Source organism: Artemia franciscana, chromosome 6, assembly GCF_032884065.1.
Source record: "Artemia franciscana chromosome 6, ASM3288406v1, whole genome shotgun sequence".
Classification (NCBI taxonomy): Eukaryota; Metazoa; Arthropoda; class Branchiopoda; order Anostraca; family Artemiidae; genus Artemia; species Artemia franciscana.
The window spans coordinates 540,933-555,524 of record NC_088868.1 but is presented as its reverse complement, the minus strand read 5'-3'; the positions used below and the strand labels follow the sequence as shown (position 1 = coordinate 555,524).

General features: G+C 33.1%; 1 protein-coding gene across 2 annotated transcripts in view; it reads left to right on the top strand.

Annotated features, from left to right (window-relative positions):
- Nucleotides 1-8,866, top strand: part of LOC136027881 (DNA ligase 1-like) — a 93,211-nt gene extending 84,345 nt beyond the window's left edge. The window contains exons 13-14 of one of the 2 annotated variants that reach the window (XM_065705298.1): nucleotides 874-966; nucleotides 8,453-8,866. In XM_065705298.1, the coding sequence (XP_065561370.1) occupies nucleotides 874-966; nucleotides 8,453-8,530 (171 nt within the window). In that variant the 3' untranslated portion in view covers nucleotides 8,531-8,866. The remainder of the gene's footprint in view (nucleotides 1-873; nucleotides 967-8,452) is intronic. The other variant, XM_065705297.1, reaches the window with a different exon arrangement.
- Nucleotides 8,867-14,592: the final 5,726 nt, after the last annotated feature.

Sequence of the window (14,592 nt, the reverse complement as noted above, 5' to 3'; positions counted from 1 at the left end):
TTCTGTTTTATTTCTTATTGTTCTTTGTCGTTGGTTTTTAATCTCATTTTCTCATGTTCGACATTATTGTCAAACAAATACAATCATAAAAATATTTTTTTAATAGTATTTCATGTTTTTATACCCGATAGACTTGCTACTTGTCCCTGTAAAACTGAGCCAGCAACTGAAACATGAATTCGATACCCTATGCACCAGCAATGGCTCACGAAGATCGTTATCAATTTTTTATTCCTTTTGCCTTCTGGACCATATTTCTTTAATTCAGATAGATATTTAAAAAAAAATAAGTTTTTGAACTCATTTTTGAATTGAGTTTTTGAACTAAATGTTTGATTTTATTTCATTAATTTTTTTAATTTATTTCATATATATTTTTTTAATAGTATTTGGAAGTCAAAAAGAGGAAAGAAAGTTGAATAAACGGGCATTCTAAAAAAGTTGAAGACGAAGAAAACTATCAATTGTAAGTCTTTGATTTGTGATTTAAGAATTAAGGAAGAAACTTTGAACAAATGAAAAATTGGATGTTATTATGGACCCGGGGAATTTTCAATTATTAGTTTGGAAAATTTTTGAATTTATTTCTTTTTTAATAGTATTTGGAAGTAATAAAGAGAATATAAATTTGAATAAACGGCTACTCTAAAAAAGTTGAAGACGAAGAAAAAACCCATAAATTGTAAGTCTTGTATGTGTAATTGAAGAATTAAGGAACAATCTTTGAAGAAATGAAAAATGAAATGTTATTGTGGATTAGAGCAATTTTCAATTATTATTTTAAAAAAACGCCCTAGGAAAGGCGAGTAGAAACAAATGAAAGTATAATCGTAATTACAGTTCAGTAATTAAAGGTGCATTTTTCATCCATAGGTAGACAGCGAAAAGGGAATATCTTTACGATTTCCCCGTTTCATCAGGACTCGGGATGATAAAGGACCAGAACTAGCCACCTCAGCCTCTCAAGTAAGTTCTTTCCGTTTTTAGACCTTGCGTTCCACTTTTGGCTTCTTGGATTCTAGTATCCCAACTCTGTCTCATTCGAATTCCCAAAACAGCTTTAACATTTAGGTCCAGTCCAACCTCGAAGTTAAATGCTGGTTTTAGTCGCTACTACGACATTTAGTTACTACTAAGTATAACATTTAAAACCCCTTACGTTCAAGTTCTCTCATTCTATTTTTAGCCGTACTTTCAAAAAGGAGGAAGATCCTCCCCAAGGTTGGTCGGATGGATCCTTCCTCTCAGATTTATTGAAAAGTGTTCGCCTAAACATATACTTTTACGTATTTTCACCCTTTCTTTCTATTAGGAGACATCTCGTTATTCCCCCCTAAACCCATCTACAAGGGATGGATTCATTAGCACATAATTTCCGAATGATTGTGGAGCTGAGTCATAGCTATTCTAGTACAGTATTTAGTGAAGATTGAAAGTTTTAGTAATTAGTGTGGAATTTTATGTGCGACAAGTGAAAATATTACGCGTTTTAGTAATATAAATACATAAATAATTTTGTATAAAACAGAAAACAACAGAAAGGACAGAAAACAAAAGCGGTAAAAAAAGGATGAAAGGGTGATGTCTCATGCATTTTCTTTTCCCGTGCTTTTTCCCGGCCATTTTTTATGGGAGACTTTGAAGGAAGCTAATTAGATGGGAATCTAAGGGTGTAGCTCTACCCTGGCACTTGAGGTTCAAAAGTGATTAGAGGGCAAGCCTTTCTCCTGTGACGTTTGCTGTAGGAAGCAGGTAGGAAGTTCTACCATAACACATGTATGTGAACAATCTATAGCGATAGCAAAAGGGTGAAAGGGTGAGGTATTAGATTCACATAAAAAGAGAAATTTTTTACTCAAATTCTTCATTGACCTGTGACAAATAAACTATGGCTTGTCGAGGAAGCACTTCCTTACGGTTGCCGAAAGAGGCCAGGTTATAACGACAACAACATTAGGGTCAAAGGTTAACCTTTGAAAATTGTATTTCAGTCAAAATTAAAATCTTCATTTCATCCTTCCAATGTTCACATGTTTCACTATACCCCCTTCAAATATGTTGGTCTTCTTTTTTTTGGATCCCCAAAAACCTATTTCGCTCCAGGTAAATCCCGGTAAAACCCGGTAAATATTGGTATTTTATTTCCGGTAAATCCAAAACTCAATCAGAGCGACAAAATCTGGTCAATTTATCCTCCATTCCCGTGAATCTTTACAGAAGCACATTAACATGGTATATATGCCAGTAGTCTACAAATCAATATACTATCTTCCAATTGAAGGCCTGTCAAAGCTCTACCCTGGCAAGGCAAAGCATATTACACCTACTCGCCATAGGACTACCTACGACAGGGAGCTTCTCGGCAAGGTTACCTTAAAGTGAGCTTTGTTTGACCTGCTGTCTTATGTTGACCTCCCAATTGAGGCTATCCCTATAAACCTTTTATTAGTTTCTTCAAGGAAAGATATAATAAATATTTAAAACTGAAAACAAAAGATAATTGACAGTACCAGTGTCATATCGATGTTTTAATTTTCTGATTTTTTTTTCTTTTTTTTTTGACTTGGAACGAGTGGTTTGTTCGTATTAGCCAAAAATCTAAAAGAAAAAATCAGGAGTTTTTTTTTATCTGGCTCGGGTTTTCTATACAAGTTTCTGTCATGTTTCAATAACAAAGGTATTTTTTTTTTACTTTTAGACGTCATTATATTATACACTGCGGATTTTTAAGTGGCAATTTTAGCCAATTTGTTACGCGACTGCCTTCGACATAAATACTAGGTAAGGGTACCGCTTCCTCCCCCCCCCCCCAATAAAAAAAATTCTATTTTATAATTTGCCTTTTAATGAAAAGTGTGCTTCAGATTAGATTTGGATTAGTAAATTATTTTCTATATATATATATATATATATATATATATATATATATATATATATATATATATATATATATATATATATATATATATATATATATATATATATATATATATATATATATATAGATTATAAAAAAAAATAGTGACATGAACAAGATCTTTTTCAAATATTAAACTCTTTTGGCTCTCTAAAGAGAACTATTGACAGTTGAAGTCTAGCTACAGCCACGCGCTCACATACAGCTACGCAGATGAATTCTTAGACTTAAAAAAAAAACGGGTTTGATGGGTATGTGAAAGAAATGAATTTCAAAAATAAGAAAACAGTGACGAAAGAAGGTCTTGGAACTGCGTAAATAGTCACAAGTGTTTGGTGTCCGAAAATTTGGCCAGAAATAAGTGTCGAAAATTTAGTTTTTGCGAATGGGTTTTCTTTTATTTGAAAGAAATGGATTTGAAAAGAGGAAACCATTTATGGAAATATTTCACATGCTAGAAGCTAACATTAGAGTCTACAGTATATTCATAGCAATCAATCAATCTTATTAGTATAATTAGTTAGTCCGATTAGTGTAATTAATTAGACTAATATGAATAAGTTAATGCAAGACCAAATTACAGGCTAGCCCTTTGGGGAGCCTACCGAGTGGCAGTGCCACCCTTATTTGTGGTATTCGTTCTCATTTTAAATTTGTTTTCATTGTGGATTTTATTTTATTTTTGATTTGTTTTGTTTGTTCATTGTGATTTCTGTCTGTTTTAGGTTTGAAATCTTTTGTTTTTTTTTGTTTTTTTTTAGTTTGTGATTTACTTTTCATGGAATTCTTCTCTTTTTTCTATTTAAATGCTTTTCTTCTTATAAATAAGTTTTAATGTTGGCTAGTAACTTTTATTAAAGATACGGCTTAACGCTATTTACCATTTAAAACGACGTAGCAGTCCATGTGTGAGTATGTGTGCTAGGCGATACCTTGAATGCTAACTTGGCTTAGGGAAAATGATTATGAGGGCCGCACTTTAGGCCCTTCAATAATAGAGGTTAAAAATCCAATTATGAATCTGATTTGAACAAGGCGTAACATAGTACATTTCTATATACAAAGTGGGGAGTGGGAGGGGTGTTTCGGAGGTCACCTTTCAATAAAAAGAACTGTGGACAGAGGTTGTGGCACTGTCCCAAGAGATTGGGCCTGACTTTCGGATTATTAATGACACAGATGAATTTGCATGTCTCTGGTATTAGCAGGGTGTGGTATAATCACCATTTCCACTCGTAGATGAGTCTGGGAAACCTGTGCTTATGGACATTGGTATAATTCTTTTATTCTTTTTTTTTATTTTTTCTATCTTTTTCTTTTTTTCTTTTTTTTCTTTTTTCTTCTATTTATTTTTCTTTTGTAATTCTTTTATTATATTTATTCTTTTATTCTTTCGCATCTCAAGGCAAATATTTTGGACACTTTGGATTTTTTTTATTTACAGATGTATCTTGGAATTTTATCTGACGCCATAAGGTTTGCTAGAGTGCTGCACATAGGTGCTTAGATAGTTTTAAGTACCAAAGACATTAAAGTAAAACAATTTTTAGCCCCTGGTCCTGAAAACTTTTTTCTGGTTGTTTAAAAATTATGAAGTTTTTTGGGCAATTTAAAATTTTGTGAGTATTGCCACATTGAACCATTAGAATATAAAATCAAAAGTAATCTATGTGATCTAATTTAGCTTTGAAAATGAAACTGCAACAACAACATTGCAGTTGTCACAGAGTTTTTTGTTGGCAGGCTGGAGAATCATGCCTTACACATCTGTCAATGTGATTGGCTTTTCTCTACACACCGAATTCAAATCCAGTTTCAGTCTTTGATATCAAGACATCACTGGACAGGATGCCCCGATAGTTTCCATTCCGATAATTTAGTCTATGTCAGGGTTTTGGTGGTTAATGTATGTGGCAATTAGGCACGTATTGAAGATTTTTTTGAAGGGGGAGCAAGATTATTAAAAAGTTTCTGAGGGAGTCCATTATTTAAAAAAAAATAATTTTATTTTAAAATTTAAATCAGAATCCCCAGAAATTCAAGAAAATTTAGAATCTCAGTGGGAGTGTACCCCCGCCCCCCGCGTACTCCCCTTGCTGCAATGAAACTGGAGCCACTGCAAAGTGGCTCCAGGTCAGATTTTAAAAACTATCGGCCAATTTCAATCACGTCTATTTTTTGCCGAGTGATGGAAAAGTTGATTGTTTCACGCGTTCAAAAGTATTTTGACGGAAATCATCTTTGGAATCCTGCTCAGCATGGTTTCCGAAAAAATAGGTCTTGTAATACTCAGCTTCTTGAGGTTACTTTGGATTTTCAACGTTTTGCCGATTTAGCTATACCCTTTGACTGCATTTACATCGACTTCTCGAAGGCATTCGACAAAGTCTCAATACCCACCCTTCTTAAAAAATGTGCAGCTTATAAATTGGGTAAAAAACAATTGCATTTATTACTGTTTATCTAAATGGACGAACTCAGCAGGTTGTTGTTGGTGAAGCTATGTCATCCTGAACTGATGTGTTAAGCGGAGTCCCCCAGGGTAGCTGCCTGGGTCCAATTTTATTTTGTTTATTTATTAATGATCTGCCTTCCTCTGTTCAGCATTCTGCTGTCAAGATGTTCGCGGATGATGTAAAACTTTATCTACCAGTACGAGACCAAAATGATGTGCAACTTTTACAGGAGGATCTTGACTCTCTAACTTATTGGTGCGAATCTAATTCCATGTTCATAAACCCTTCTAAGTGTGTTGTTCTACACTATGCTCGTAAACTCCCACCTGTGCATACTTACCAGCTGTCTGGCATACAAATCCCTTCTAACGAAATAGTGCGTGACCTTGGTGTTTACTTTGATACCCAATTGAAATTTGATAAGCATGTTTCGGAAATTGTAAAGAATGCGAATTATCGTTTATCGTCTATAAGGAGAAGCTTTAGTAGGTTCAACCTTCGTAATTTCTTACTACTATATAAATCAATGGTCCGCCCTCTTCTTGAGTATAATACTTCTGTTTGGTTTCCATTAAGTCTAACGGATGAGCATAGGATAGAAAAGGTTCAGAGAAGGGCCACTAGATTGGTCCCATACCTTCAGCGCCTTTCTTATCCGCAGAGACTTTCTAGGCTTCAACTCCCGTCGTTGAAGTTTCGTAGACGTCGCAATGACCTTGTAAATGTGTTTCGTATAATTTAAGAAGTGGATGATGTTGATCCAAATTTATTTTTTAAATTTAGCCATTATCACTCTACTCGTCAGCATGATTATAAATTATATCCCCCAAAACCACTGAAAAAAATTGGTCAATTATCTTTTGTTAGTAGAGTTGCCGGACCATGGAATGGTTTGCCTTTGGAGGTTGTCGAGGCAGAGAGTGTTCGAAATTTTAAGGGTGCATTAGTAAATACGCCGTTTTATTTAGACGCTTTTGTTGGGTAGTGTCGTGTTATTTAGAAGTTTTTGCTGTTTAATTTGTCGTTGCCAATTTACTTTAGATTAGTATTATGATTTTGTGTTTTTGTGTTTTTGCGACAAGCATTAATGCTTACCGCTAGTCGTAATAATAAATAAATAAATGAAGAAATAATAAATAAAATGAATAATGAATAAAATTGAAGAATGAATAATGATTGAGAAAATTGAAGAATGAATAAAATTGAAGAATGAATAAAATTGAAGAATAAATAAATAAATAAATAAACGAATAAATAAATAAATGAATAAATAAATAAATGAAATAAATAATAAATAAATAAATAATTGAAATAAATAAATAAATAAATGAATAATAAATAAATAAATGAAATAAATAAATAAATGAAGCTAGTCCATTCTCTTAACCATTCCACCCGATGAAACAATCATCAACACACTGTAATTTACTGCGATGACAACTTGATAATATGCATAAACGCACCCTAACACTTTCTGTGAGACATCATTTGAAAAAATTGTTGTTTGTAATATATATATATATATATATATATATATATATATATATATATATATATATAATATCCCACCAAGAACGGGCTCTAATTGTTACCCCATAGCTTTTTTCCAAGTCCGGCCTCTGAGAATAAAATATGAGTGCAGTGGATCTATCTGAGTCAGGTCAACTAGTTCATAAGTCTTCCGGTTTGACAATTCTTTCCAAGAAACTTGCTTCAACGTTTTTCGGGAGAGGTGGTATAATTTTTGGCAAAAGAATGCCAGTGAAAAACCAAAGAACATTGATTATTCTGTAATTTTAATGTATTTGATCTTATTTACCAGTTCAGTTTTTTTAGGGTTTTTTAAGATTTTTTTTAGGCTTTTGTATGTGCGCAGAGTATAGGCAACGGTCTAAGACATCTGTTAAGTGTCTCATAGTTGGAGAGGCTACCCTGATATAATACTACCCTGAGCTTGTATATTTTTGAAAAGTAAGGAAACCCGTAGAATAGCGTGAAAAAATCGTATATCCGCAGTGATTGATTGTATCTAATTAATGCTTAACTCAGTATGATACACTAGACTTGGTTAGCCTAAAATCAGAATCAGCTGTTTCGCATATGCCATGTTCATTTAGCAGTTCATAAATGTTTATCAAGCCGCTAGACCTGGTTTAATTTCATAATAGTGTTATCTTTGCCAGCCTTGATTTCTGGTACCTTTAGTCCCTTGATTTCCAATGTGGGGCATAGGACCCACTAGTGGGGCATTGGAATATTTTAGTGGGTTATGGGCAGGGCGCGCAACCTTTGGCTGACTATTTGGAGCCTCACTTTTGAAAGAACACTTTTCATGTAAGTGATGGCACCTTCCGATGTATTTAAAGAGCAAAAAAGATACGTGATCGTGATAGTATTGCAATTAGGTCATGTGTAGTATTGAGACAATATTTTTCATCAGAGTAAAACATACCTAGATGACTATCCGAAAAAAGATACTAAGTTAATGTCTTTTAAGCTTCCTTCAGGTGAATAGGCGTAAAATTTGAATAGCAAAATTAAAATACCACAAGGAATGTATCAGAATCTCAGAAATACGTTGGTGGGGCATGGCCCAAAATCAGTGAGAACCACTGCTTTTGTTTAATATTTTAGTCCAATGATTTTTTCAAGTTTTTGGGGGTATAATTTCTAGTATTTAAGACGAACTACTCTCGAAATACTTATACAGAAAATGTGAGTCCAATAAAAATCTTGTAACATTCTCATATCATGAAAAATTGTATTAGAAAATACTGTCAAATAACTTAAGCTTTTATTATTCCAAAATATACATATTACACCAAAGAAAACCTAAAAATTATTTTACAAAAAAAGCTAAAAACCGACCTTAATTTTGAAATCACAAAATAACATTTCACAAGAAGAAGCGTTAATTTTATTAATTTTATTAATTTAATTCTATTAATCCAGTTAATTTAATAATCCGTTTGGCGTTGATTTCACTATCTATTTTTCATTTTCTATCCTTTTTACATTCAATCTATTTTCTTTATTTTCAATTTATGCTTGTCACACCCATATTTGTATTTTATTTTAGGTGGCTTCGATGTATTTGAACCAAGATCAAATCAAAGGTGCTGCAATACCAAAAGGAGAAGAGGAGGGTTTTTATTGAATTTACCATTTTCCAGTTTAGCTCCTTCATGTGGATTAATTCCTGTCGGGCCCCTTTTCTTCCTCATAATCACTGATTCAATGAATTTTACTATAATTTCGTGCGACAAAGGGCAAATTTTATTTGTAAAAACCGATCTTGTGTTATATGAAAAGTGAACAGTATTCTGATTATTTTGCAACAGAGGGTAAAATCGTGCAATTTCTGACGATGCTGAAGAAAAAGGGATGGGGGATGATCCGTAAATAGGGCTCGTCCATCTAAGGTCAACTGCAAAGAAGTTTTAACCGTTTTTATGACTAAAAAAAATCATTACAATTACAATTCTTATTTCAAGTTTTCTTTTTTTAAGACAAAAAAAATGTAGTGAAATACAAGACTCTAGTTGACTCCAGTAGCCAGTTGGCGTAGGAGTTGGTGTAGAGTCGAATTATTTGGGTCTAGATTCGAACCGCAGTAAGCAATGCTAGTCTCATACCCATTCAGTTTGAGATCGTGACAGCTCAGCGTTAAAAAAACATGTAGGTAGTGCTGGACACCGAATAAAAACAAGTTAGCTAACGAGGTAATTTATCGTTAAGGCCTTTGCTCGTTAATTTTAATTAATATTAATTTAATTTTAATTCTTTTTTGGTGCCTTGTACTGCCTACAGAGTTTGACGGTGGCCTCTAACGATCTGAACTGGTTAGTATATGAGAAAAGCGTTACTTACAGCGGATAAAAGTTCAAATATGGACCCAAATAACTCATTTACGAGTTAGACACAACAATTAATTTTTGACTTTTGAGTTTTTCGGTTTTCTTATCATAATATTGACACAGAAACACATCGACAAACATATAGCCTATACACAAATAAATTTATAAACAAATACAAATGTAGACAAGCAAATAATGTCAAAGAGACCCTAAAATGTTAATTTTTGCAGTGACAAATAGATCGACAAAAAAGGCAGCAAGTTAAAACGAAAAAAAAAATTGCCCTGACGCTAAGTGTGTCAATAAACGACAAATTTTGATTTTAATATTTTTATGAATTTTCCCATTGTACCCACTTTCTTATCATATCTATAAATTTATTTTACTTTTGTTTTATCTTGTATTTATTTTATGTTTGTTTTTATTTTATTATTAATTGGAACTTCTCAATAATCGCTAAGTTTAAGTAAATGACAAAATGTTTTGTTTTTAATTAGAAAACATGGTACAAACCTTTTTACATGATCTTGTATGAGACATGAGGTATTTTGTTTAATGTCCATGATTTTTTTATTGCTTTTATTGCTTTATATGGGCTCTAATCAAGATACGGCTCTTCTAATACGAAGTAAAGGGCCGGAAACACGTAAATTTCCTCGGAATCGATTTGACAAACCGCCTCCCAGTGCTGATTTACGAAACGGCACAAAATTTCATTGTGATACTGCTACTACTAACAACTCACCACAACACTAGGCCATCTGATGTCAACACAACTCCGCATCCTTCTCCTCCACCCCAAGTGTTGTCATTAATTGTGATCATGAAAAAAAAGGAGAAAAACAAAGCAAAAAATCAAAAATACAAAGTATCAAACGTGAAACTAAGTCAGCCAGAGATGTCTGTGATGAACGACCCAGCTGTGTCAATACTCATTCATTTCCTTCTCTTCAGCGGAAAAATAAAAAAACTGATATCAATTGCTGATCAGATCAGCAAAAAAAAACTGATATCAAAAGCTGATATCAATTAGGCATCCATTGATAAATTGTAGTTGACTATTGGTGTCCATGATGTTTAGTTTAGAAAGTCTCTCACCAAGGGTGCTAATTTTTGTACCGCTGTCGGTTCGGCCACTAAGCTGCGGAGATCGGTTGGAAAAAAGCTCCCTGTGTCAGGCCCTTAATAATTTCAAAGGCTAGAAATAATTTCAAAGAGCATAGAAAACTAATTCGAGAAGAATCTTGACACTTTGTCATGGGTTTAATTGAGAGTAAAGCTATTTACACCACTGAATATTCACAGGGGCGTAATTTTCTATGGGTCAGCGGGGGATGACTGCACCTCAGATTCCATTTCAACCCCTCCCCTGATCCCATTCCCCCCAGCCAAAATTTAGTTTCTTCAAAAACCTTGTAATACGTAATAAGTCTGCATAATTTCAAGCATCTGCAGAAACGAGTCAATTTTCTTTAGTATATCATTTCGATTATGGTACTATATGGCTCGTTTTTCAGTTTAACTGTCATTTTTACTTGATTAGGGAAAATCGGCTCCAACCTTACCCGCCCCCCACGATGTTGGTGAGATTATTGCCACTGAATGTGTAGTGTCACCAAGCACAACTGGAAAAAAAATAGAAAAAGAAGATTTTAATAATAACAAACAAATACAAAGTAGAAACAATAGGGAAAATCTTTTCAAGACAGTGGAAATCAGTTCTGTGAATATTTCGGCCCTATGTCCAAGGGCCGTCTTCAGCACAATACGAGAACAATAGAGAAAATATGTATATATAAATAGACTTACATTAAATTGTGAGAATTAAAACTAAATAATGTTTTTTAAAAAACTTTTTAAAAACAGCCCTGGTTGAACTTCGTTGAAGTAAGGATGCTAGGGCTGTTTAAAAAATGTTTTTCATTGAAAGGTTTTTCCAGAAAAATCTAGCTTTTTCAGAAAGTTGTATTTTAGCTCATTTTTTTAAGCTGGAAGAAATATTGGACTAAAAACCGAACATTCCTTTGGAATTTAAATTAAATAGTGTCCTCTTTGTGTAAATATTCTCGTCATAAAAGTTCTTTTAAACACAAAAGGTTTTTTAGTGTGTTTGTCTGTCTTTTACAGTAAAACTTATATTTCATTTTCATCATTTTGCTTCTTATGGAAACCATTAGTTTAAACGATAAATCGGAATCTTGTGAAATGTATTAATGATAATGGTGCATATAGCGGTGGACTTCAAAATTATTTTCTGCAAAAATTCAGAGCTGCCATTCGTCTTAGAACTTGAGACTATGTAAGTCATCTTTAAGCTTCAAAGATAGACTGCCACATGATGCCATACTCGTTCCTGAATATATGGACATTGCATACTGAATGAACAATCAAGAAACTGAGTTGAATCCATTACCAGTAAGCTTGCGCGCCATCTATAAAAAACAAAATTTGAATACCACTTGATGCCGTACTCGCTCCTGAATATATGTACATTGCATACTGAATGAACAATCAAGAAACTGAGTTGAATCCATTACCAGTAAGCTTGCGCGCCATCTATAAAAAACAAAATTTGAATACCACTTGATGCCGTACTCGCTCCTGAATATATGTACATTGAATACTGAATGAACTATCAAGAAACTGAGTTGAATCCATTACCAGTAAGCTTGCGCGCCATCTAAAAAAAACAAAATTTGAATACCACTTGATGCCGTACTCGCTCCTGAATATTTGTACAATGTATACTGAATAAACTATTCAGAAACTGGGTTGAATCTATACCACTAAGCTTGCGCACCATCTATGAAGAATTCGAATGCCACATGATGCCGTACTCGTACCTGAATATATGTACAATGCATACTGAATAAACTATCAAGAAACTGGGTTAAATCTACCACCACTAACCTTGTGTCCCATCTATAAAAAATTTAATCTGAATAACTAATAAGCAAAGGGACAGTCATTTGGGCTTAAATATAAGCAAGGGCGTAACTTATATGCTAATGATGTTCTGGACATAAGCGAAATTAAAGGATTTTTTTCTATAAGAAATGATTTTATAATTGTAGCTTTGTACAGAAGTGTGACTCTTCAGATTTTTAGATCTTTTTGATTTGAAGCTTTTGATTAAAAATCCCCAAAATAGTAATCAACTCTAGCAATCAAGGCTGTAAAGTATATAATCATGACTATAAAGTAATTATAAGGAAACCAAAGGAAAGAGAGCGGGATAGGGAAAAACCATGGATAAAATGTTGGCTGCCTGCCAATAGAATTTGACCTTTAACAAGGAAAATGTAAGTTCTAATTTGTGACTGAGTGATCCCTTTTCACTTTTCCAAAAACATTTTTTGTATGATCTAGTTGGAGTACCAAGAAATTCCTACTTAAACTCCCTTGTCAATGCCAATACCTTGTCTTTTACCAAGAATATATTCCTACTTAAACTCCTGTTTCAGAAATTTGTTCAGACTAGGAGAAAGCATATACAGTATCTTGATTTTTTTCTTTTTTTTTTTTTTTTTCTTTTTTTTTTTTTTGTTTAATCTGGCTATATTTCTCCACCTGAAATTTCAGATCTTTTTTCAATGGGCATTTACTGTTCTCAAATAAAATCAGACTAGATTTTTCAGAATAAGAAGCTAGACTGTGAAAATAATCACAGCGTTATGAAAAAGAAAAGAAACACATGAATCTCGGTAAAAATAAAAAAATACTATTTGTATGAGTAAAACTAATCGTGAAATGCTCAAAATACTTATAGACTATAATTACATACTGAAAAGAATGGGTGTTAATTGCAAGGGGGGGGTTAATATAATACTTTTTTAAATGTTTTTTTCGAAAAAAAATGAAAATTTTTCCAGCCTAAATTTTAAGAAATGTCTTTTTTGTATCTTCATTTAAATAATTCAAAAAAAATCCCCTCTTTACTTTGGTAATGGGTGCAACTACTGAAAAGACTCAATATAATATTCTCATTGAAATTGAAATTTTGGATAAAACAAAAACTCCACTATACCAGAAAAGCTCCATTTCATCTCTTTTCGCACTCTCTGACTTCTTTTGTGTTTTCAAAGCTATCAAACAAAACTAACTAATCCAATCTATATGTTACATATTTTTTTTCTGAAGCAAGGTTTTTCAGGAGGTTTTCATGCCAGAAACGGATGAAAATCGGCTATTCAAGGGATACTTCCTGCTTACTAAAAAAGATGTTGGGATTATAACTTCGGCAAAACACGTTCTAATGTTCTGCTGGAGAAAAAAGTAAAAACATGTTCTAATGACAAACAGTACATTACTAGTCAATTGAAAAAGCTAATTAGATATAAAATGAAAGAATGATAAAACATCAGAGGCTAACTCACAGTGTAAACATATTAAAAAAGAAATACGTAAATCTGCTTCTTCATATTACAAATATAAAGTCAAGGATTTATTTTCGACAAAGCCAAAACAATGGTATAATAGAAAAAAAAAAATCTTCTCATTTGTACGCCCAATCCTCAAGTACGCTTTTCATGTTTGGCATCTTGGCATCTTGGCATCTCCATTGAATTTTCGGATAGAATAGAGGCAGTCCAAAAAAGATGCCTAAGAATTATCTTCAATGAGGGTAAGGTACCTTATATTTCCCTTCTTCGGAGAGCTAATCTAGTCACCTTTAGGGAAGGGAGAGCAAAAATTTCCTTGCGTTTCGCTAACAATGCCCTTCATAACCCTTCTACAACTCCCCTTTTCCCTAGTCAATATTCACCCCTTCAACCCCACCTCTTACGTTCTGTTTCAACAAAAATACTCCTTCTTGCCCCAATTAGTTTCCAGTGAAAGACATAGAAGAACTTTCATCCCTTATATAGTTGATATCTAATGAGTGAATATCTTCAGCCTCTCCCCCTCACTCCCTTAACTCAAATTTTTAATTTTAATGTTCATTTTGCTTTGATGATTTTATTTTTTATTCCACATAACTAGCTTATGTTTTTGTTTTAACAGTTTTATCCCCTTTTTATTTTACAAGTTCTCATTGTTTTGACGTTTTACTGATTTGGGATTGGTTTCTTATTTTATGAGTTTAATTTGTTTTTAAATTTTTTTACGCATTAGTTATTGATCCTTTTTTAATTTTCTGTTGCTGTTTGTTGTTTTTTTTTGTTCTTTTTTCGTTTGTTTGACACTAAACTGTGAATTTGACCCATTTCGGGTTTGTGATAGCCGTTTTCCAGCAATTAATCTTATCTAACTTGGTGAATGGGCTCTTAGGTTAAAAACTGTTGAAAAAAGGACAGTTTCCTATTTTTTCAGAAAGTTTATATCGTTCTCTAGGAAAAAGCTTTAGTTGCATCATTATTCT